This window comes from Dreissena polymorpha, chromosome 4 (genome assembly GCF_020536995.1).
Source record: "Dreissena polymorpha isolate Duluth1 chromosome 4, UMN_Dpol_1.0, whole genome shotgun sequence".
Lineage (NCBI taxonomy): Eukaryota > Metazoa > Mollusca > Bivalvia > Myida > Dreissenidae > Dreissena > Dreissena polymorpha.
The window spans coordinates 16,114,597-16,140,824 of NC_068358.1; the positions used below are offsets into that span (position 1 = coordinate 16,114,597).

Here is a 26,228-nt window from a genome sequence, read left to right on the forward strand (position 1 = left end):
AGCATTTGAGCAAATAAGACAGTAATTAATTTTATTTTAATTTAGAGAAAAAGACTTCAACGTTCTCTGCGCCATTAATATTTAATTAAGTATTGAATCCAACGCTCTTTTCGAGAATGCTGCGACTTTTTATTTGAAAATACAATGGGTTAACGTCAGATCAACACACGTCGGCAATACGTTTTGCATTATAAGCATTGACTATATCACGCATTTGAAAATACTTACATGAAAACATATCTTATTTTAACAATTACAAAAATACGGATATAACATTTCATGCAAAACCAAAATGGTGGGTAAATATCTGTTTGAGACGGAAAAAAGTACTATGCTATACCTATATAATTACATGAATAAACTGTCAAATTATATCGTAATCGAGATCCTTTTTTCCCGCGAACATCGATCCGACGGATCTGTACAGGGCTCGCGCTGAGGACGCCATTTGAGGCAATGGCGTAAATATTGAACATAAGGCTAATCAAGTCTGATTTGCGGAAATGTTAGTGTCGACTCTGAAACCAATGTATGATGTTGTTCGGTATTCGTGTGCTTTTAATAGGCGTTTATACATTGGATCGAACTTATATTATAATATAATGCTTTACTGAGCATATATAATTCCGATCGCCTTTTAAAAATACAAACATATCTCCAACATTAAATCAAGCGCTATCCGAATGCATATTAAACTGATACACATTTTTTTTAAATTCTATTGTCTCGTAACCTAACGCACTTGTGAAAAAAAACACATTTAAATAATTACTTGATGGCTGTAAAATACTTCTACTGAAATAAACTTATTTTTATCCTAGCTCTTAATGATTTTATAGAACACAATATGACACATACAGAAAAGATAAGGTTTATCACACACCTATCTTTATCCCACAGCTATTTTTAGAACATGTATATGGGGACTACTTTTTTGTCCTTTAAAGGGGCCTTTTCACAGATTTTGGCATATTTTGAAGTTTGTCATTAAATGCTTTATATTGATTAATGTAAACATTGGATCTTAAAAGCTCCAGAAAAAAAACCAAGAATAAAATTTAAAAAAGAAAAAAAAGTAGCCGGTACCATGGCTCGAACCAGTGACCCCCGGAGTCCTGGAGTAAGTCTGAAGTAAAAACGCATTAGCCCTCTCGGCTATTCCACCGAGTATACAGAGTTTAAGTATTTTATACCTTATTTAAGCAATCTTCGTAGTTTCGTAAATTTAAACGACAACAACAGAACTCTCCAAATTATTCAATCGTTTCGCGTTGCAACGCTTTATAATTTTTAGGTTTTCAAATCGTCAAAAGATACAAATAATGGCTATATTGGTCTATAGTCCAGTAATACTGTTTTCTCACAAATATCATAACTAAAACGAAAATTGCGAATCTGAAACAACTTTTTTCAATTTTGTCAATTTACCAAACCGTGAAAAGATCCCTTTAACGCCTGTTTCAAGGTCAAATGCAGTTAAGACTTTAAGACTTGAAGACGATTTAAGTTAAGACTTGTAGACGATTTAACTTGTTAACATGTATCATATTATATTAGCATTATATTGACAAAAAAAAAATAAATAAAAAATGTAGATTTTGTTGTTATTTTATTAAATTGTTATCAATAATCATAAGCATAAGAATAAAATAAATAAACAAAAAATCACTATTACACACTAAAGTACTGTCATCTGCTTCAAATAATTATTCAATAAGAGTAATTCTTAACAGAAGAATAAAAATGTCTGATAATATTTATTATATAACTTTTTACATTTTATGGGATGATATTATGCAAAACGACATGGAAGATGACCCACTAAAAACTACAAAACAGCGAACGGAAAAAATGAAGAAAACGGAACGATAGAATCGCAATGTACAGATCAAGTTGTTCGAGCGTTATCATTTGAACATGTTATTAAATTGTACGGATTCGATGCAAGGGTTCTGGACGATACATTTGAAAATGTAACTTCTAATGAAGTAGCCAGCATTCCCATTCCTGAACTAAATGAAGTATTTGAAGACAAGTATTTTAGAACCAGGAAATAAAGCAACATTGAAAAAAGTGATGTTGAAAAATTTAAACGATTCCTGAAATTAAAAGGCGAGAGCAGGGAACTGCATGTACTTGATGTTAATAGTTTGGATGAATATGTGGCAAATTTCATTCTTTCATGCAAGACTTAGTCAGGAACAGATTACGAACCCTCTAGTATTAAGAACATCATGTCAAGCATAGATAGGGAACTAAAACACAACAAATATCCGTATCTGATCATGTCGAGCACTGGCTTCGAGTTCAGTCAATCGGAGATGCCTTTGCAGCAAGGTCCAAGAGATTTACGAGACAAGGCAAAGGGAACAAATCGAAAGCTGCTTCTCCATTGACTGACGACGAGATTGAGGCTTTATACCAGAAACAGATTCTCGGTTGTCAGACTCCCAGTGCCTTTCTGAATACCATGTGGTATAACAACTCCACTTTAGTCTTCGTGGAACCACGGATTAGCATAATCTCTGGTTTGGGTGATTTATAATCGTTTAGCTATTTCCTTTGAGTTTTCTATATTGCCGGAAATAAAAAGACAATAAAGTAATATTGAGAGATTATTCTGAACAAATAATAAAAAATCATACATCAAATAAGTCGGCAAAGTACATTTATTGCACACGGTAGAGCACAATGTTTTGAAGTTTATTACTTTAACAAGATTTTTTCAAATGATTATTTGCCCCATAGGTTTAAAAAATCTACCATCTGCCATTTCAGTGTCACATGGTACTTTTTTGCACCAAATGAGGCGACGGTCAACTAATATTTGTTTTTATTTCTTAAAAACTAAATCTCTCACTTTTCAGGGTTTCCAATCTCATCTTTTAAGCTGGGAATACGTTACCCTGAGAACGGCAGCAGATGGCACAGAGTTCCTTGAACTGAATAGGCGCCCGACCAGAACAAGGTCAGGGGGTGACATTTCAAACATCAGGAAAGTTCCACCTAGACTGTATGCCACACAAGACGACAGATGCCCCATCGCAGCCTACATGTTGTTTGCCTCTAAGCGGCCCAGTGGATATTATCAACCAAGAAGTCCATTCTACATTGCACCTAGGACCCGGGCTTTGACATGACCCGCTTTTCCAGTGGTTTATTATGCAGAGGGTCGGCTTCAATAAACTGGGACACATGGTCTAAAGGATGGCTGAGCAGTGCGGGCTGGGTCATCAGCGCCTGACAAACACTCTGTTCGCAAGCGAATGGTCCAAATGCTCAGGGACGAAAACGTTGCACCTACTGACATTATGCATTTCACAGGCCACAAAAACATCCAATATGTATTGAATTACAGTGCGATTACTAAATCAACACAGATGGCCGGATAACACATCCTGTCTGGGAAAAGACGGTATCCAGTCATTGAAACAGTGACGTTCCCACCATCACCATCAAGGATTGAAAAGCACGATGCTCGCGGTGCAGCACCATCTCTTAGGTGTCTCTTAGGTCTAGCGCTTTGAAGGAACCAACATCCGAACCCAGGCCCGTAAATATTCCGAACATTGATGTTTATTCTTTCCCCGCCACTCGAAACAGAATCACGTGCCCGTCTCATCTTCGATGAATCTTCTTCAGACACACTCTCAGTTGAATGGGGCAGTCTTCAATGTTAACAATTTCAAATTCTACATCAAGTAAATCTAACGATCTGTGTAATTCGCGTGATATTTGTTTTGTGTGTGTGTTCCAGTTCCATTCGTTGTGTAGTAACACTGGAACATGTGCAGTACATGAATCATGCATGATTGCAAATGGCGACCTTCACCTTTTTTGACGGAACATTATTTGTTAATTCTCATTTAATACTTTATATTTAATAATAAAAATGTGTATTGCAATAAATTGAATAAAGTTGAAACGACGTATTATTATGTGATGTTTAATCCCTTTATTTTTAAGCAATCGTTCGTTTAACTTTGGAATTATTTCGCTTTCATGCGCAAGTAGATCGACATGTTTGTATATAAATACGCTTGTTAAAATATGTAAAATCTTAAAGGTACAATCCTTGATGTTTGTTACATTATCGTTTCGTATAGATTCGTAACATTTTTTAAAATTATTTTGTAAGATAAATAGAAAACTATGTAAGCGTGATTGTGTACTTAAATTTATCCCACAAAATTACTTGGATTTTATGCTAAAAAGTCAAAGCACACGTTCTCTGTTAATAACTCAGTTCAATTCGATTAGCTAATAACAACTGTGTCAGGAAATAATAAAATTAATATCGAATATATGGTATTATTTTACAAATTTTGAGGAAGTAAATAATTCGTTTAAATTCCGATTGCAAATAGTAATTATTGCTGAAGAACGATGTAGTTAATACTTAAATATAATAATACAATTGGTCGATAACATGAATAACAACAGTAAATATAGAAAATAAGACGAATTTTACTAACATGCCAAACTTTAAAGTGCGCAAATAACCGGGCGTCCAAGATTACCGTATATTACTTTATTTAATCGGTTACGTACATGTACGGTGATGTAAATGCGGTGCAGCTACGTCCATCAATATGTACATTGATTATTGCGGCATCAATCGTCCAGGAGGAATCATATTAGATAGTCGAATCATCATATAGAGGAGCTGCTACCCCAAAATGTGCATAGATGGCATTGCCATTTAACACATATTCTTATGCATATGTGAACGACCCGTTTGCATATTTATATATCACGAAACAAATGCTCCGAAACGTGTGTGTACCTTTTGTTCAATGTATGTCTTTTCACAATAAAAAGGACTTCAAAAGTGTCCAGTTTTGCGTCATGTTTAAATCGTTGTTTTAATTGCATTGACTTAATTAAGCAAGCGTGTTTGGTAAGTATACGGTGTGTTCTCTGCAAACACATGATGACAATAACCACATGAGATTTCCTTGTATCCGCTTCAATCCAAATCAATACCGAAATCACTGTACAAAATATATGTGTTCTTGTATATCTTTCCAAATGTAAGAATCTAAAGAAGTAAACATGTCGCCAGTTTTCTAGAGTGTTATATGATGACGCTACCTAATGATATTAACACATATAAGACATTGTGTTATGCTCGTTTCTTTGGTTTTTATTTTATAGCAATTGAAAACTTACTTTCATTACACGCTATTCCTGTCCATCCGTCTTTACAGCCACTATTTCCACATGCACCAGTAACACCGTCGCATGTACCCTCTCGACAATGACATTGCAAGGAACAGTTAACAATGTTACTCCCTAGTGGGCATGCTGTAAACAAACATTTGAAACTATCGGAAACCTGAGTGACATGTATGGTGTTTGTACCACAAAATAGACTTTAAAACTTACAAGTTTCACGTTAATTCAAAATCGTCGGTCAAATAACTTTGTATGAATAAAACAAGCGTGTCTTTGTTAGCGTCGTTTTTAATTTGATATTATAAATAGAAATTGAATATTTTATATTTAATAATAAAAATGTGTATTGCAATAAATTGAATAAATTTGAACCGACGTATATGATGTTTAATCCCGTTATTTTTCAGCAATCGTACGTTTAACTTTGGAATTATTTCGCTTTCATGCGCATGAAGATCGACATGTTTGTATATAAATACGCTTGTTAAAATATGTTAAAATCTAAAAGGTACAATCCTCGATTTTTGTTACATTATCGTTTCGTATAGATTCGTAACATTTTTTAAAATTATTTTGTAAGATAAATAGAAAACTATGTAAGCGTGATTGTGTACTTAAATTTATCCCACTCGTCTCAGAAAGGCTTACAAGGCTCGGCAAGCCTCGCCATGTAAACATTTCTTCACTCGTGGGATAAATTTAAGTACACAATCACACTAACATAGTATTTTCTATATCTTAGATATTGAATATTATAAGTACCCAGCTTATTTTGATCTATTCAAGACACCATGATTCACGTGACAAAACTCACACACATAAAATTGTACAAATATTAGAAGCCAGTTCTATTTGTTGAAAATTGTTCTTATGAGTTTTTTGTTTGGTTCTCAAATTTTCCCAAAAAATGAAATTCCATGGTAGATGAATTTTATGATACTGTTACTGTATATTGATAATATGTGAAAAAGACCCATTATGAAAACATGTAAAAGAAAGATGACAGATTTAAACGTATTCAATGTCAAAACTATTGTTTGTGTCATTTTGCATTAAATTAATTATATTTATATACACTATTTATCGGCACAATTTTAACTCCATACACTAGTGCAGAATGTCTAATCATATACTAATAACGCACGCAGTTCATAAATTAAATGAAACATTCAATCTAATGAGTCGTGCCATTGATTTAATTATATATACACGTTGACATATTAATTTTGTTCTTGTTAACTAAAATATAATAACAGTGTATTGGAGATACTGACTGCATACAACTCCGACATCTTCGCTATGATCACAGTCGTTCGTGCCCCATTCTTCGGCGCGGCAGTAAGACAAACCTGACTCGGTACCGTTGCACCTCACTTCATCCAGCCATATTTGACCCTTACCTTGCCCAAAGGCTGCTCGTGCGAACGCTCTCCTTAAAAGTGAGCAGTGATAGGGAAACAAATGGGCTAAGCAAGCTTAATGTTTTACATATAACTTATTTCAAGAAAATGCTACCAGCCGACGTATATGGAACTGCAACCCTTAGCAATCGTGATACAGAAATTTAAAATTCAAGTAAACGCAACCTTTCGCTTATTGAGATTTTTGACACACAATGAACTAGTAGACACAAAATGATGGCCACAACTTCCGTTTGTGTTATCACGTTTTTACAGATAATCGATTTGGTAATGCAACCAAGTGGTTTTGTTTATCTCTAAAAGCATGTGCGAGTGATAAGTCAATTCAGTCATTGATTAATAGACTGATCGATGAAATCACAATTACCGCGGATTTCTATGAGGTAATATTTTTTAATATTCCCTTATTTCGTTGCAAAATGAAGTAAAACAGGTGTTTTTTGCTCGATTTTATTGCATATAAATTAAGCAAGTTTTATGACAAAAGTCACATTAAACATCCTAAGGTAAAATTGTTGTTAAAATTGTGAGCATTTTTAGAGAGAGAAAGTCAGTTTTTTTGCATTAAAAATCAACTTGTGTGATACTTCGTATTTATACGAACTATTATAAATCTCACCATGGTTAATAATAATACAAACAATTTCAGGGACAAAAAGTCAGTTTTTTGCATTGAAAACAAGAGATATTTGATACTTGCATTAATCGAGCATTTTCACGAACAGCATGTCATTTTGTTTGCATTAAACATCAACATTTTGGATACTTCGTATTAATACGCACTATTATAAACTGTCATCATTGTTCGTATTAATACCAACATTCTCAGGGATAAAAAGTCAGTTTTGTTTGCATTACAAATCTGCATTTTGTATACTTCATATTAATAAGAACTATTATTAATTGTCAACATTGTACGTATCACTTATCTCATTAAAACCACTGGGTCATGAATAATCCTCAGGTTATTGTATTCATTATTGTCCATACAAATGACTTGCTTTCAGTGAGTATTCAAATATTAATTGCTTAAAACTCGATGATTTAAGCAAATAACGAAGATCGTTTAACTTTTCTTAAATGCCAATACAACCATTACTGTGATGGATAGCAGTATTTCTGAAATGATTGTCTTAATAATACCTTTTAGCTTTATTAAATTGAAATGATATTATGGTCACTGTTCTTTGTTTATAATATCTTATCATTTATGATGTATTATTTACATTTATTTTAGGAAATCCCAGCTGATTTCAATCTAAATGATGATGCTTCGGATAATGTTGGATGTAATGATGCTGTCCTGCCATGGAACATTCTATGCAAGATGAAATAGAAAACCTGAAGCTGATTCAATTTGCAATAACCCAAGTATTATTGCAATTATGGTCAGTATAGCTCAATATGTTGACTAAACAAGTTAAAAGGTGAATGCCTTTTTATGCTTCCCGAAAATTTTCGATGGAGCATTTAGTGTCAGTCTGTCCTTTCTTCCTTCCTAATGAAATACAACTAGGCATACTTGTTAACAAAAATGTAACCATTATACACAGCCTTCAATTTTATAACAATTGTCAGGTCTCTTATACTGCATATTACGTAAAGAATTAGCATGAATCTACCTCACATGTACATTTACATGACATGGACATAATGGACAGTATGTAACCATTAAACTAAATGTTTTTGATGATTTTCTAAATAAACAATAAATTTGTTTAATTTAAACAAAAGTATTGAAATGAAAATGATAGATCGTCAATGACGTTTAATTAGCTTTTGTGTGTTTCTATATTTAACATTAATTGTTTATGTTACAACATTAATATATTACTTAAAACAGTGGAACAAGTATGTGTCAAAAATTGCATTGATCTGGCCATCTGTGTGTTAGCAAAAAAACAACAACTGGTAAATAACATACAAAATGATCACGAAACTATTTAAAAACTGCAGGGCAAGGGCTTACAATAATGTGACCATTTTGTGATATTAAGCCTAATTCATAAATTACAATAGTTTTTAATATCTTTTTATATGAGTCAAAATTGGCTTTTGCCATAAAACATGGTATTGCATATTGTGCAAGTATTATTTTATTATTTTTCAGAGTTCAAAGTAAAGTCCTTGAGGATAAGGTAAAGCATGAGGTCGGCATTGATGGACTATGGCAGTTTGGAAAATAACTTCATTGAACAGCATTGCACACAAATAGCCTAGCCAACTCTATTTGCAAAGTATTTGAAAATGTCAAACTTGTCAATATTGATAATAGTTTGTAAATTTTACGAAGAATTTTGAAAATGTGTGACATGTCAATCTTTTGATGCATTTAAAAACTTCAATAAAGCATTTGAAGGCATGTGCAAATGTACGTACATTTACATAGTATGGTAGTGTTAAGAGTCCATTATTATACAATTATTTTTTTTTTTAAGTTGGCAAATTTGCGAGGTATTGGAAAATGTGAACTTGGTTAATTTTATATTGATATGTGAGGGGTTTATTATGGCTTGTAGGCATTTGCATGTATATGTTAATATAAATACATGAAATATGAGAAAATGTGGAATTTGTTTTTGATTTGTATTGCACTTGAAGGCATTTGCAAATGTATGTAAATATACTTAATAAGGTAGTTTTTAGAATATTAAATGTATTTACTGAGTATTTTTTAAATTGTGAAAAGTAAGTAAATTGTTGCGATGATTTGGAAAATGACAAAGTATTTGAATCTTAGAAACTTATTTGTTTATATTCAACTGTACAGGTATGCCAAAATGTTTCAATGAATAAGAAATGTTTGTTTATATAAAAAGTATGATGGGGGCGTGTTTAGAAGACAAACTTACACAGCTTTTTAATTGGAAAATTACGTTCATTAAAATCAATATTAAGTTTTGTAAGGTGTTTATAATATATATATTCAGTCAGAACATTAGAAAAAATCATTCGCCTAAGCATATTATAGCTCATCGTGATAACAAATACATACTATCAGACATTCATACATGCACGACATAATGAGTAATTAAGATATGAATAAAGTATGTGTGAGGGTATTTTGTTTTCATGTTAAAAATGAAGTAAGTATATAAACAATGTGTTTACGGATATCAGTGTTAACAAGTCAAGTTAAGTCAATTATATTGACAAATACATAAGTACATAGCCAAACAACCTACATAAGACACGTAATAAGGTTATAAATAAATGCTTAAACAACATGATAATGAAAAGTATGGTATATATCAAATGTGCATGGTCCTAATTCCTGAAGAAATATCTTTAGTATATCAACCCAGTTAGAAATATGAGAACTAACGTTATCTTATTCTATCAACAATTTATTAAGTAATGAATCTGGATTCTTCTTCATTTTGAACAAAAATTATATGATACGCATCTGTTTTACACACTCTAAAGGAAAACGACCCAGCTCACCATACACTTCCGCGGACGTAGTTTGTGGCCATATAGAAAGTGTCTGTTTTGGAAATTTTAAATGGACTTTCTCTATGTCGGGGCTTGGATGGAATCCCCGAATCTCGGTACCGTATGTCATTATTGGCAAAATCACAGCATCAAAAAGAAGTATTTAATCAGCAATACTAAATGACATTTAAGAAAAGAGTTTATTTTGAGAAAACATTGCCCTAGACGCTTGTTTAGATTAGGCGTCCTGCGCTTCGAGGACAATGTCACACCGAGATAAGTAACTTATTCACTACCTCGCTAATAGTAATAGTAGTCGATCGACTACCTTAATATCATTATATTTTTTACATCAATATTTTAAATTATATTGCCTTTATTAAAACCCAAAACAACAGTCTTGCTGGTGTTCAAAGATATACAATATTCATGCAGCCTATCCAAAAGACGCTGAAGTCCTGCTGCTGTGTAAGAGAATAATACTGCATCGTCAGCAAATAGCAACATTAATAATTTAATGTTGTCGACATGCACATATTTAGTAGAATCACTATACAAATAGTCATATATATATCGTTTACGAACAATATAAATACTAATGTAGATAAAGCTCACACTGTTTTACATTATCATGACAATCAAATAATTTAGAAAGAGAATAGGCAGTGTTAATTTTGTGATAACACTGATTTTCTATACGTGTGTTACTACACAGTGTACACGAAACACTACTTCCATTACTTGTCTGAACGCATTACTTTACACAACCATAACTTAATTTAATCATTTTATCACATTAAGATGGCATATTATACTGCAAAAGTTTGTACAAAATTCCGTTCCTATAAACGCGATCGAAGGCTTTTTTTTAAATCTAAAAAGGCACAGTACTGCCGCCGCTTTTCTTGATAAACTACTCTATTTATCAATGTATTAAGCAAAAACAATTTAATATATTGTACTCTTGTCTTTTCCGAGACCAAATTGAAAATCACTGAGTTAATAATTGTTTTCAAGCCATTTCCGAACTCTTCTGTCTAGCAAAATTTAGAATATTGTAGAAATTATACTAACAAGAGTTATCCCGGTAGTGGTACATCGTTCTTATCTCCTTTCTTAGGCACAGGAACAATAACGCCTAAGGACCATTAATATGGATATTAATTTGTACTGTAAATATAAATCAATAATTCACAAAGAACTGGAGGTATAAGCTCACAATAAATAAACATCTCAGGAATAAGTTGATCAAACCCATCTCTTTTCACATGTTTAGATCTCCTATTGCGTTCATTACTTCATCAATTGTAAAGTCCATGTCAATGAATTCCACGGAAACAGTGGCACTGTCTAATAAGTTTGATTACTCTTCTTCAACCGCGACATTAGAAAACATATTATTGCTTGAAAATAAATTCTTAAAATGTTTAAAAAAATGTGTCCGGAGTTACATCATTAACATTTCGTTGATTATTTATCTTTTCTATATCATTCCAAAGCTTTTGAGGTTGTGACTTTGCATATGTAAGAAAATGTTCTTGTTGTCGCATGTTAAAAGTACGCTTAGAAATTCTTTTTGTTTGATAATATTTCGTCTTCGATGATAAAAATACTGCTCGATTAGCAGACGAGCGACCAGCGTAAAATAATCGCGCAACCTAACACTCGTTGTTAAACCATGGGCTCTTGTATTTCCGTTTTAGAATTAAAGTACGTACTTGTTTGACCATATGCAATAAATGCAAAGTCATACAATAATTTGGCAAACGTATCAATACCAACATCAATATTCAAATAACTGCAAGTTATGTTATCGACAAGTCGTTCATATTCGTGTAAATTGTTGTGCATACTGATTAGATATGTGTTAGACTTATCATCGTCGTAACACCAATAACATGTTTTAATTGTAACTTTCTATTCCTTACTGGACGCCTTATCAATATTTAAGTTGAAAGATATTTCGATAGGTGCATGCGGAGAGAATGTAAAATATTCATTCACAACAAAATTACTAATGAATGGGAACAACTCGTGGTGCATCAGTACGTAGTCAATAGTACTACAACCATTAGCCGTCACAAATGTATAATCCCCTATCCCCGCATCTAATCCAAAACGCCCGTTAACAATTCGCCGATCGGAATTTAAACATAACTCGGTCAAATTATTCCCAAACGATTTCAAGATTGTGTCTTTGCAAACACGCTTAGATAAATAATTCGCAATATCAATGCTATCAAAAGTATGATTATATAAAAAAATAACTGTTCATCCGCCTGTAAATAATCAGATTTATTACCGCATCGTGCGTTAAAGTCACCGATATTTGAAGTAAGGCTTAATGACGAATAGGGACAAACAATTCGTTCTAAATATTCGAAAAATCCCTCCCTATGAAAATTAAAATAAATAGAGTTGTTTGGAGGAATGTAAACACAACATTTGTAAACATCAAAAAAGGTGTGAACAGACGATGTGTCTAGTTTAATCCAGAGGGAATCTTTATTGTCAGTTTCTATTACTGAAATACCTTTGATATATTTATACATTCATAGCCTTCTAAATCAAGTTGATTATCCGGTTTTACCCAAATTCACAACAAAATACAATATCATACAGATAAACAAAGTTAACAAAATTAACATAATTATACAATTATTCAGCCCATAAACATTCCAAGAGCAAATACTCAGTTCATGCTTTTCATCAGAATCCTAATGCGACGGCTGCGTAGTGGTCGGCACAAATGGTCGACCATCAATAACCCGTTTGTCGCCGGACAAGGACGGCTCGCTTCCCATCACGCCTGGCTTACATCATGTGGCAAACGAGGGCAATCCGGCGCTCCAGGACCTCCGCGTGGTATTGCTCAGTCACGTTCTGTGGAGATCGACGCAGATCTATTGACTTAAGCGCGTTCTTGATGCACATAATTGGCTGGGTATCTTTGAACTTTGCCACTTTGGGCCTTACCTTATTCCTTTGGTATCTTCCGATTATATGTACCCGGTCAATGTGAATCCCACTTTCTGGATCCGAAATCAGTAACTGTTCGCAACAGAACCGCATGACTTTTGATCCGCAGTCTTCCGTTCGAGAACAATCAGATGTGGTAGTCCCATCGCTGCATGCGGCACGTCACCATTACTTGAGTGCCATCCGGTGCATTGAGAGACCTACCGATCGATGGCTGCTCAGTGTCAACCACTTCCGTGATTCCGAAAAATTAGAGGCTGTCTCTGATTGATCGGCATTTAAGGTCCATCACGCCTTCCTTAAGAGAATTGATTATGTGTATTAAGTTCAAATTTTCGGCGCTCATAGTTTTCAGGTCACGTTTCATGTTTTTTTATGTTTGTTTAGTTATCTTCGGCTGTTGTTAATACAACTTCATAGTTATCGGCGAACAAAATCTTGTTTGTTTCGATGGCTTCGCTCTTTTGTCGAAACATGTTAATATTTCCATGATATTTGAAATTTTAGTGGTGATTTGATCTAGTTGACCCAGTTTTTTTGTTAATATTTTCAAGTCTGTTTTCGAAAAGTCAGAGTCAATCGTGTTCTGGCTATTATTCATGAAGTAAGAATGTCCGTTGTTAATTATGCTCATATGAGCATTTAGAGTATTAGCAGGTAATTGCCAAAACCGTTTATAGTGAGGCGAGCATTGGCTATTTATATGTAAAACGCATGTCCAATTGGGTGGGGCCGGGTTACTTGGTGAATACTGGAAAACCGCCAGACCACGTGAGTTAGCCTACTCAAATGTGCGATGTTTTTTCCCGACTTTGTTTTGGTTTAGGCTTTACCTCGTCAGGGGACGAAATCTCGCTTGTATTTGCGTTTTCTCATCAAATCCTATTAAATCCACCTTCACACATCACAGAACATGTACATAGTAGATACGGATTATCATTTCATTCACACAAACGTTTGCTGATCAATAAATACACCATTATAGCACTGTTTATTCCACTTGCTTCATTTTATTAGTCTTCTACATTTTAAAACAACGCATCTATTTCACGCATGCGCAAGAAACAAGTTTTCATAATTTTCTAAAAATGTTTAATAATGCAACCACATAGTCATTTTAGAAAATAGTCTAATTAAGGGAAACACAATGTACTAATCACTATAAAATGTTGTTATGTTTATTTTTCTATGTGGTAACATTAAGACGCGAAGAAGCAGAAATAACACTCAGCGTAAGTGAACTAATGTTCTTCTGTTAGTCTGTATATGCTTTTTTTCACATTCAAATATATATACGATACTAACAAATCATTTGTTACTAGAATCATAACCTGTTACTTTTACAAACACATTTTATTTCATGTCTGGTAACACGTACATACAGACATGTCTGCAATACATCTAAAGTCGTAAGTTATCTATATAAATATAGATAGTGACATACAAAGCTATTATCAAAATACAGTGGATAAAATCTCTAGTGTATGTTTACCTTACAAGAAAAAAAAACTTCAATATAATATACAAATTGAAATATTTTACAAAACATTAGCATTTCCTCGTAATATTATTCTCTTAAGAGTGTAAATAAAACTATGTTGATAACAAGATCACAGGCATTATTTCTTTGTTGGAGATTACATATCGAATTTTACAAAACATATGCATTTCCTCTAAATATTATGGTCTGACATTTAAAGTTTACAAACATAGAGCAAACAGAGGAGAGGCTGTAAATAAAAGACAGTTTCCTGTAATTTTGTGTTGGAAAAATACTGAAAAAAGTTTTTATAAGAACAGAAGTAAAAAAAAAACATTTTCCAGTATGTATACATAACTAAAGTAATATAAATTGTAATAGGCAGATAGGATATGCATTTACAGATGAAAAAATTGCATAGAAAGCAATAATAGGTACCTTTAATAAAACAAAAATTCCCAGAATGTAAACAAATATGTATTAAATGTAACAAGCAAATAGAATTTTCATATTCAAACGATAAAAGGAATAGACAATCAAAAATAGGTACATGTAATTGTGATTAATGACACATTGGTCCTACCTATAAGATAACCACTTGGTTCCTTGAATTAAAACATAGTATTTCTACAATGTTGTAAACAAGACACCGATAGCAAACAATAAATTTAAATACTAAGTTTGCTCTACAATGGTAGTAAACAATTCCCATTCACTGTCAAAGGATTCTGAATTATTTTTTGAAATTGCTATTTTTCTTAAATTATCATATTCATACTTTATGTATTTTTTGGCTCCTTTAATGTTTGGAATTAATTTACTCATTTACACTTGTATAATTATAGTTTAATAAACAAAATAACAATATTTAGGGCTCTAGCTGCCTTTGTTAAATACCCAAGCAGAAAAGTTTTCTTATTCATGAAAGGAAACAGTTGTTCTGGTAATATCTCATTTATTAATGCTTCAGAATAAATGTTCTAAATTTTCCTCACTTTGTTTGCAACAAAAACATAATGGATCATAAGTTATTTTCATTTTGTTCAATAGACTATTTGTTCCAAGAATCCTATGAAGTATTCTGTATTGGAACCATAGAACCTTTACATCATTTGTTATTAAAAAGGGAAGTTTCAAAAATACAATTCCATTCATTTTCATTAATTATGGTATTGAGTTTTATACCCCATTTTACCTTAACTGAAGGTTGTTCATTGTCCCTATTTTCAATATTGTATATTCTTTTAGCGCCGGATTCCTTTTTTAATATTAGTTGTAATAATGGGGGCAAAAAAGGTTTAATCAAGTGTTGAATGGGACAGGGTACACAATATTTTTTAACAATTTTTTCTATTGCCTTTATTGCCCCTATATAATTTATGAAATTGATTTTCAAATTGTATGTTTCACTCAAATCATCAACAGAAATAAAGGTTCCATTTTTTAATATATCACCTATACAGTGAATTCCAACGTCACAACATGACCTAAAGAAAAAACTTTTATTTCCTATCAATAGATCTGGATTATAAAAAAGTGGATATTTCAACAATTCTTCTGCTTTAACATCTATTTTACTACAATAAAGTGAGAAGCTTTTAAAAACATCTACCCAAAAAGGGTTTAAATTCTGTTAGATATATTTAAAGCATAATGATTACTGCAATTAAAAAGTTTATAAGTATCAAAGTACAGTTTTGATATATATATATATATCCAATTTCCTCTTAAAGATTAAATTTTATGCAACCAGGTAAGTTTTAATGCAAGAATAAATGCATCCGAATTTATCATTTTTAAACCTCCTTCACTATACTCCTTTATTATTGTTGAAAACTTTATTTTACTCTGCCGATCCAAAATAAAAGTCAGAATAGAAAATTTTATTGAATTTAACATGGTATTGGGTGGGTTAGGCAGTGATATGAACAAGTGGTTGAATAATGACACAATAGCAAACAACATTAACCTGTTATTATGTAGCCCTATTCGCTCACCTTAATTAACATAAACATGTGTATGTGATAGTTATACTTGTAATTAAGAAAGCTTATTACCCCAGGGCATGCTCATTTACATACCATTACATACATTCGGAAAAAACCTCATTATGATGTTTCAGACCTCTCAGAGTTGTTGTTTGACAGCAGTTGTAAACAGTAAATTTTCTAATTGAATTCTCTATAAAAATATTTGACTACTATTGTACTGCAAGTTGTGATTCAGAAGCATATTTTATTTAAACGTAAACACGTTTACTGTCATTAACAAATAACAAACATCAAGACTCATACTTTTATAATGACGAGAATAATTTTAAAAAAGGGAATGAAGTTCCTTCTAGGTGGGATGCATTTTGTTCCAAGACGATTCCTTTGAACAAAGTTGGTAGATGACATTCCTATTATGTTGAATAACAAATACTTAATGTGTGGGCATATTCCATTTAAGCATATAACGACACTTATCGAACACCATGGTGCGGCCCATGTTGATCCTAGAGGCATGATATAAACCTTTTTGGCAGCGTCATATTTCATAATACATATAAAAACTTTCAAATGTGTATATTTTCAAAGTGTTCACTATATGCATATCAGGAAAACCTTAATCGCGAAAGGATGTTTAACACAACTTTGTAGATGACTCTATACACGATTACATTTTTAGACCTTGCGGTTTCAGATGTGCAATGTTTCTGCCTTTAAAACATATTTTGAGCAATGTTGCCTTCCCGGAACTATTTGAAAATCTCTAAAAGACTGCAAGCGGTTAGCAAATATTTATTGGTTTAAACACATTGTTTCCGACACACAACACACGACACAAGACCTAGTATGCTGGGGAACCACCCACCATAATTACTCAGCCTGGAACAATGCGCGCTTTGGTGAGCTAAACTTTAACACATGCTACTAAGTTTTTTCGATTTCAATTAACAAAATAATGTTAACAGACCCGGTGAATCCCAGCATGCGGCAAACAACCGAATGGTATTCTTGTGTGTAAATAAACACAACTGTATAAATATGTTACTGACATTATTTACGACATTTTATGGATTGATTTATATCCTTATACTTTGTATTGTGTTGTCACAAATCATTAGATTGTTGTATAAGGATTGACAAAATGCATAACATAAATTGACTTCTGGTCCCATATATGATAGGTGGGTGTTCAAACGGATACCACCATGTCAATCATACTTTTTAACGCGTGTTATTTTGAAGTTTGTGTACATTAAAAATGGAACTTCGTAACACAATTATTTTTTTTAAGTTTCGCCCACGTTTTTATTTGAAATACAAAAAAGAACCAATTATATAAAGCTGAACAGAATAATTATACGCTTGTTTACTAAATAAACAATTTACTAAATAACTGCGTTAAAATAACTAAACCAAGGATTGTGAAACTATGACAAAACCCAAGCGTTACCAACTTCGATTATTTTTCCAGCAATGATATGTCAGTAAGTTGCATTTAACAAAATTTGTGTACTTCTTGAATCAAAACAAACTTTATTTTTTGTAATTTGCACAGTATGTGAAGTTGCAGAAATAATAAAGCCTACTTTTTAACGTTTAGTTAATCTACTTTAATTGTTATGGAAAACTTTGAATGAAAAGAAAGTTGTTAAAAACCAAAAAAAAACTAGGACCTTTTTCATATTTTTTTTTAAAAACTCCTTAGAACAAAAAAGTGACGGCACTAGTTTTGTTTATATGGACACTACGCGTCGGATTTGTAAACGATTTAGAAGAGAACTTTAAACGTTGTTGTCAACCAATTCAACTGTTTTCTACTTACAAAATGCTACACAACATACAAAGTTTGGGTCTCCGAATTCATTGTTTGTTCAATACATTTTTTAATAATTCAATAACTGGACCATAAAATCGAAATTATATCATTCGATCAAAATTTAATTTCAGTACGCTTAAGCTCATATATAGTACTGAAAAGTTTCATCTGTTTATATCCGGTCTTTCTTATGCGGTGGACGATGTGTGTTTTTTTTTCCTTTTATTGTGGCTTAGAATTATACAATCCTGTTGATACGGTTAAAGCCTTACCACTGACCATTAGATATATTGTCAATAAATTGAAACAAATGCATTTTTCCTAAGCGGTGACCTCAGTTTTAAGTACTTGCATATGATAAAAGACCTCAAAGTCTGATTCAAGGGATGATCTATATCTGATGCTGGAGTTTCTTTGTTGTTGTTTTTTTGTTTTATTCCGCAATAGGTTTTTTGTGCTTTGTGGTTGCATGTCTTCATATCTCCGTAAAGGTGCGTGCTTTCATATTCCAGTCTAAGAGGCTGTAAGCACTAGAATGACTTTTTATTTTAATACGGAGACCTTTAATCATGTATGGGCATAAATGCATAACACAAAACTTTATTTTTTACAGAAGATACTTTTTGCGCTCTTTTAAGTTTAAAGCTGTAATTGTGGTAACTTTTTTCAAGTTATGAAATAAACGGTTTGTGCATCATGTTTATCGCACAACAATATGAAGCTATATATATATATATATATATATATATATATATATATATATATATATATATATATATATATATATATATATATATATATATGAATCTAATTTACTCTACGCGTATTCATATGTGTGGAATTAAAATGCATACGCTTCATTTTGAAATATGTTTGGTTATGTAATTCCTTTAACTTTGAAAGATATAGTAACATTTTAATGTTGAGATATGAAACATGCAATTATTTTATTATTATTTTATCGTTGAAATAATTGCAAAGGAACGAAGCATTACAAAAGTGGTATTCGTCATTTGCAGATCAAATATATATAATATATAAATATAAAGCATGGTCGCATACGTATACTCTCTGAGGACATAGCTCCATATATTTTCTCGCAATGGATTGTAGACTACAGGGCGGATCATTTCTGACAACATAGGCATGCTTTTAATCAATTTGGGGGAATATCGTCATATCATACAAATAATACCAAACTTATTGGGACCGTTTTTACCTATTGATCATGATTTGAACAAACTTGTTAAAAGCCAAACCTCTGGACCAAACATTTTCAGATTAGACAATTTTTACGGGTTTAACTATTTACATTTAAGTCGGAAACGTTATCTATAGGGTGGATCATGTTGACCCCAGTGACATGTGTAAAATAAACTTAGGTTATGAATCTTTACGATGTTGAAACAATAACAAGCCTCTGGACAGTGTGATTTCAAACGAGCGTATTGTTTCGACTAAGAGAACAACATAATTGAAGACACTTGTTACAACAAAACGGCTATACCATACACCATGAAACCACTGGGAATTGGGGTTTAAGAGAATAAGATTTGTCATTTAGAGTGTTCAGGCTTTACATAACACAGTTACACGTTACTCCTTGGGAGAGCTAATTTTGACCCTATGGCATTATTTGAACGCACTTGATAGAGAATCACTCTACGATGTTAATTTTTTTATCAAACTTTCGTTCCTTGCGGTTTCAGAAAAAGATTTTTTGGGATGCACACTACACAACTAAAAGATACACAAATTACCCGAAGGCAAAGCAAATTAAAACTCCAAAATTTAGACATTTGACGAAATTTGATCGGTGGTCACAATGTTATGTTATATTAAAAAAATACACCTCTGAACTTAAGAGTTTAGTGGAAGAAGATCTTTTAATTTTTTCACTTCACTCATATAAGGAACATTAGTTTTCCCTAGGGAGGGATAAAGGTTTAACCCAATGTGCATTATATGAAAGTACTGAATAAGGCCCTCTTTACAGTGTAATATAAAAAATACATAATCAATTGGTCTTCGTGTTTAAAATTTGAACTCTGTTTTAAAACGTGTGACCTTCAACATTAGCAACGCAAATGCCAGAAACCACCTACCACAATTGATCACCCTATACACGTTGGTTTAATGTGAGGTAAAGTAAAATCATCAGATGCTGGATAGAACACAATAATCATGTAACAAACCCGGTGAATCCCAGCATGCGACAAACAACTATTGCCTCTGAACTGGTGAAGTTGTCATCACAGACTCTACCCCATGTGTTGTTGTAGAAGACTTCGAGACGACCCACGCTAGGCCTGGATCCATTAACCAGCCGAATATTTAAGTCTGAAATTGTTGAAGACGCATTTCAATAATGTCAGAAGTGAAATCGCTTGGAAAATATAACTGATGAGAGCATTAGCCTTCTTTCCTATACATTCGACCATTCCTATACATTCGTTATTTTTTTATTCGTGTTAATTTGCATATCATCCGAGCAACGCGCGTGACCGAATTCTTAATTAGACAGAAACTTTGTTGCTCGTGTGAAAACTGAAAAATGCTCACTAAAACGGTGTGTACTGTTATTTAAACCACATCCTACATGTAAATCTTACCATCAAATCAATATTTCAAGCTATAGTATGCTTTAAACTCCAATGTTTACATAGTTTGACCCACATTTGTGTCGACTTGTTTTGTAAGTCACGTGAAAAAGTTGATGCAAAAGCTGATGACGTATTTGGGGCCGCACAGGGGGTATTTGTATTTTGCGCATTGCCTTTAACAGCGACACAGTTAATTAAAATCCAATTTAAGCGCTATGAAAGCGTCAATTCATTTCATCTTACAATCTTATTTGAAATCATTTTTTATTTTTAATAATAGAGCCCAAGGAAATTCCATTCCAAATACAAGAATTATTTGCCAGAAAAAGTACTCAAAGCAGAGGCTGAGGTAAATAATAAACAACTATTGATCCGTCGGGCTGCCCAAGAATATGGCATTCCATACAACACCCTGCGAGATAGGGTCAATGGTCGGATTGACAGTGACAATTATGGAAAGGAGACGATGTTCTCATCGGAGGAAGAGTTGGGGTTAGTTGAGCATGCTGAAAATTCTGCTAGACTAGGCTACGGCTACTCAAACACCAGCATGCAAAGATTAGCCGGCGAACTTGCCTACACGTTGGGAAAGCGGCCGTCGGATAAGCCGCTCAGCAACTGCTGGCTCTACAGCTTCTTGCAGCGATGGGGTGACAGAGTGTCTTCATTAAAACCTTCATCCCTCGAGACAACCAGGGCAAAAGCCACCACTCCCGAACATATTGGGGCATATTTTGAGAACATAGAGAAGGCGGTAGCTCTGCACATGCTCCAAGATAGGCCAGAACTCATTTACAACATGGACGAAACAGGCATAAGCCCCGAACACCGCCCCCCTAATATTTTAGCACCGACAAAAGAAAAGGCCCATGCTGTGACCTCACCACGTTCCGCTACAACAACAGTGATTGCTGCTGCTAATGCTGCTGGAGCCTGTATACCCCCATATTTCGTGTTTAAAGGTTTACTTTAAACATATTTATTTTAGTAAGGATCGAATCCACAAGCTCGCGATCGCAAGGCGGACACCATATCCACTACACCACCGCGACCTCAGATGTTTGCGATCAAAGCATGCACACTTTATTAAATAATGCACAGTAAACATACAAAAGCCTTTAAGCGATTGAAATTACACACCGAGTAATTCATTTACTAACGTTCGTATTAATTGTTTCATTTGTATACAATATTTTAATATTCTAAAGGAGTATGTAAATAATTTGGGTTCTTGATAAGTAGTTGAACAGAAAACTTTATAACACCATCTAACAACGCTATTATATATGAATTAAAAAACTACGGCGCGTTGTCATCCGCAGGTAAGAGATACAACGAAGAGCTGATGGAAGGCGCGACACCGGGCGCACGGGCTACAATGTCGGATTCCGGATGGTCAACGACAGACGTTTTTAAGGACTGCCTTGAAAACCATTTCCTTAAGTACGCAGCCAGAACAGACGAAAACCAGCCAATCTTACTTCTTTTAGACGGCCACACTACCCATACGACACCAGAACTGACCAGATGGGCGAGGGTCTAAAAACTTGCACCTGTTTTGCCTACCCGCGCACTCATCCCACTTGCTGCAACCTCTTGATGTCGCTGTCTTTGGTCCATTTAAGAGGTATTATTACAGCGAGTGTGCAAACTTCATGAAAGAAAATATAGGAAAAGCTGTCACAAGGTATGACATGGCCCGCATTGCATGTAAGGCCCACTTGAAGGCAATGAGCCCATGGAACATTGTTTCGGCCTTCAAGAAAACTGGCGTCGTTCCGTTGAACAAGCAGGCCATCTCCGATGTTCAACTCATGATATGCGAGGCCTTTCGAGATGAGACACCTGTCTTGAAGTGCAGGGCCATACAGAGCGGAAAACATGTGGTGGATGCATATCTAGAAACGAAGCTTACCGTCAAAGCAACTTGTTCCTGCCCCTGCAACTGCCAGACGAAAAAGTCGCCTCCCTCCATTAAGAAGCCTAACCCCTCTGGCAAAGAAATCACCAGTGACCAATTCCTGGAAGAAATGGAGGTTTATGCTTCGCAGAAGGAAAACCTGCCACCGAGCTCCATCATGTCTACGGCAGGCACGAAAAAGCAAAAGCCGACACCCGTGGCCTCTCACATAAGCCCCAAACCAAGCACCAGTGGCCTTCAGCAAGAAACGATGGACTTGTCCGAGTCTGACGAATGGTCTGATGTTGAAGACACAGAAGTTTGTTGCGTCTGTGAAAGGTTTTCGCCAGAAGGATTGAATGATCGCCCACACTTGAAAATTGTAAATTGGGGGCAGTGCGATAAATGCGGTCACTGGGTACACCTTTCTTTCTGTCATGAGAAGGCCGTGTTACGAAGGGGAGACACTTTCATCTGCCCCCACTGTTAAAAATGTTTTCTTCAAAATGTTTGTATTTTTTTCAAGTTGACCAAGTTATTTACTGGGTGTGTGGTGTGAAAACTACTACCCGAATTGTTTTGTTATTATTTTTAAACTTAGACTATATCCATGAGAAGATTGTTACAATACTGAAAGTGTGAAATCTGCTAGCTTCTGCTGGTCATGTTTATTACGCATTATCGTTAGATTATTAAAATTGATTACAACTTTTTTACAAAAATCAAATAGCATTCCGTTCTTCTTCATCACAACTTATTTCCCCGTCGAGAACCCCACCACAGTGCGCAAATAAAGGAGCCAATGAAAAGCAACGAATGTATAGGAAACTCCAGCTGCTTTTGACATCCGGTTGTTAAGGTCAAAAGGCAAGTAAAACAATATTTATGCATCGATTGTTTTAAACTTTTGTGTTGAAATACAATCAAATGAATGTCAGGCTATGAATTGAGCACAGTTTAAGTTCATCATATTTCCTTACAACGCGCAAGCGCGAGATTCAATCCTTAGGTGGTCGAATGTATAGGAAAAGAGGCAAATGGTGGATTCTGAGCATTGTTGTGTATGTGGCATAATCTACACTGCCTAGATAAATTTTAGAAGAAAGTCAGTGACTCAACACTTAAAATGTACCCTTGATTTAAGAATTTCAAATCATTAACTGGATGCTGGGTGTTACTAAACAAACAATATTATTTTCAAATGTGTTGATTATAATGTTATCAGATGAGCAGTTACTTACAAAACTTGTTGCTATCACAATTTAATGTGTCTGTTGTTGCGTAATACACACAGTTAAAACTATACAATTAACATATATTTTACCATATTAAGTAGAATTTCAATTTAAGAAACAGTAACTTAACCCGTATGAGCATCACAAACTTGTTCTTATCAACAACCTTATCCTAGCTCAGCTATATACAATAAAGTGATTGTTTTATTTGTTTAAAATGTTTTATTATTTAAAAAGATGATTTGTCAGCATTCATAAACATTAACTTGTAGGTTTAATTTAAAGTATATGCTTTGCTTTAAAATGTATATTGTGCATCTGTCTTAATTGTCCATTATGAAAATACAGTGAGTTAAAATACGTAAATTCCTTAAAAAATATTAAATGTAAAATCGAATACTTGTGTCAGTGTTCATCGAATTAATTAAATTACTTCAACAAGTTCCGGGCAAAATATTTGCTTTATACACTTATGCATAATAATGATATTCATATTCTATAACAAAAGGACGTTCATGGTAAACCTAAAAATTGCTATCTAACGAGTAGTTTTAATAGATTCAATGAGAACAGCAGGTTTGCAATCATTTTTGTGCTCCACAAATACAATATTCAAAACAAAATTGAAGATGCTCACCACAATCCACTCCGACATCTTCGCTATGATCACAGTTGTGTGTGCCCCAGTTGGCCTGGCAGTAGGATAAACTCGACTCGGTACCGTCGCACCGCACATCATCCAGAAATATTTGACCGGTACCTTGTCCATAAATGGTCCCATGCTTGGCTGCTGCTGTGATCAAGTTTCTACCAAAAACAACAGTCATTTAGGTAAGTTAATCGACACGGCATGCTAAAGTTTTTTTTACGTAATTTCAAGAAAATGTAACACGCGTGTCTATGTGTAAATAAAATTCTTCGCGAGCCTTGTTCCAAAGTTACCAGTGCAGGTCTTTCGGACTAGCACTTTTAGATATTACTAGTGGAATGAACCAGTGGACACATATATTTAACCACGGCATTCTGTTATTGTTCAATGGAATCACAGATATTCGATTGGATAATGCAGCCGACGCGTTGTTAGCCTCCACAATAGGGCCCTGTTATTGGTTATGTTTTTGGTTAACGTGGTGCAAAAGAAAGATGTGGATTGGTATTTACTGCAATATGATATTAATTATTCCGTTTTTTTTTATTCAGAATTAAATATATAAAAAAGTAACTATCAATATAATCATTTATTTTTATCACAAAATCAACGAATGATTCTTCAAAAATAGTACGTATACACAGAGAATAGGCGATAAGAAAATTATCGGACTGACTTTTTGTTTTCGGGAAATGATGTTCATCGAAGACAGTTGTAATTGTTACTTAGTGTTTTTTAAATAATATGTTATGAATAATTTATGTGTATGCATTCATACACTTACCATACAAACCATAGATATTGTTTTTATTAAATGTGATTCACGTTATTAAACTTCAGTGTTGGTGCTGATACAATTATCTAATATAAAACAATGTCGAGCTTTATCGTTTCAGAGATGAAGTAGATTTTGTTTAAAGTTTTCACTATATACATATCAGGAAAAATGTGATCCCAGCAGGATTATTTCGACAAACTTTGAAGGAACTACATAGTTATATGTCAAATATTAAATTTCTGCTCGTTGCAGTTCCAGAATGACAATTTTTTTCTACTTAAATATTTATTTTTTTATCTCCGTTGACCTACCGGACCGATTTGAACAGCTATTTAAAACTGCAAGTGGTTAAAAATAATATTTTGTTTGAATCAAATTGTTGAAGACACACAACACATGACACAGGACAACTATAACTCACCATGCATAAATTTATGTTTAGTTTAGCTGACAAAAACATTATAAGATGCCGAATTTCAATTTAATAATACTATTACAAACCCATTGAATCCAAGCATGCGACAAACAACTCTTGCTGCCAAACTGTCGAAGTAGTCATCACACACTGTACCCCATGTGTTGTTGTAGAAAACCTCGAGACGCCCCTCGCTTGGTCTGGGCCCATTAACTAGTCGAATATTCAGGCCTGGAACATGAGATAACGTTTCATAATGATGTCGCAAGGAGGATCAGTTGAAACTGTAATAGTTGGTTGTAGATTGGTTTTGCATATTGCATCCTCGAAGGTGCATATAACTAATAA

At 33.7% G+C, this 26,228-nt stretch overlaps 2 protein-coding genes across 2 annotated transcripts in view; both read left to right on the forward strand.

The window, feature by feature from the left end:
- LOC127878249 (serine-rich adhesin for platelets-like) overlaps positions 1-26,228 on the forward strand; it is a 229,202-nt gene that overhangs the window by 97,089 nt on the left and 105,885 nt on the right. The gene's annotated exons all lie outside the window — the stretch shown is intronic.
- Positions 2,235-22,446, forward strand: LOC127878248 (uncharacterized). Its single transcript, XM_052424768.1, has 4 exons — positions 2,235-2,360; positions 2,868-3,078; positions 21,227-21,865; positions 22,226-22,446. The coding sequence occupies exons 1-4, from the start codon at positions 2,235-2,237 to the stop codon at positions 22,444-22,446; spliced, it is 1,197 nt and encodes a 398-aa protein (XP_052280728.1).

Coding starts and splice junctions, on each gene's coding strand:
- LOC127878248 (XM_052424768.1), top strand. CDS start 2,235: ATGTCAAGCATAGATAGGGAACTAAAACACAACAAATATCCGTATCTG. Junction 2,361..2,867: donor CAAGAGATTTACGAGACAAG/GCAAAGGGAACA, acceptor CTCACTTTTCAG/GGTTTCCAATCTCATCTTTT. Junction 21,866..22,225: donor CCCATATTTCGTGTTTAAAG/GTTTACTTTAAA, acceptor TGTCATCCGCAG/GTAAGAGATACAACGAAGAG.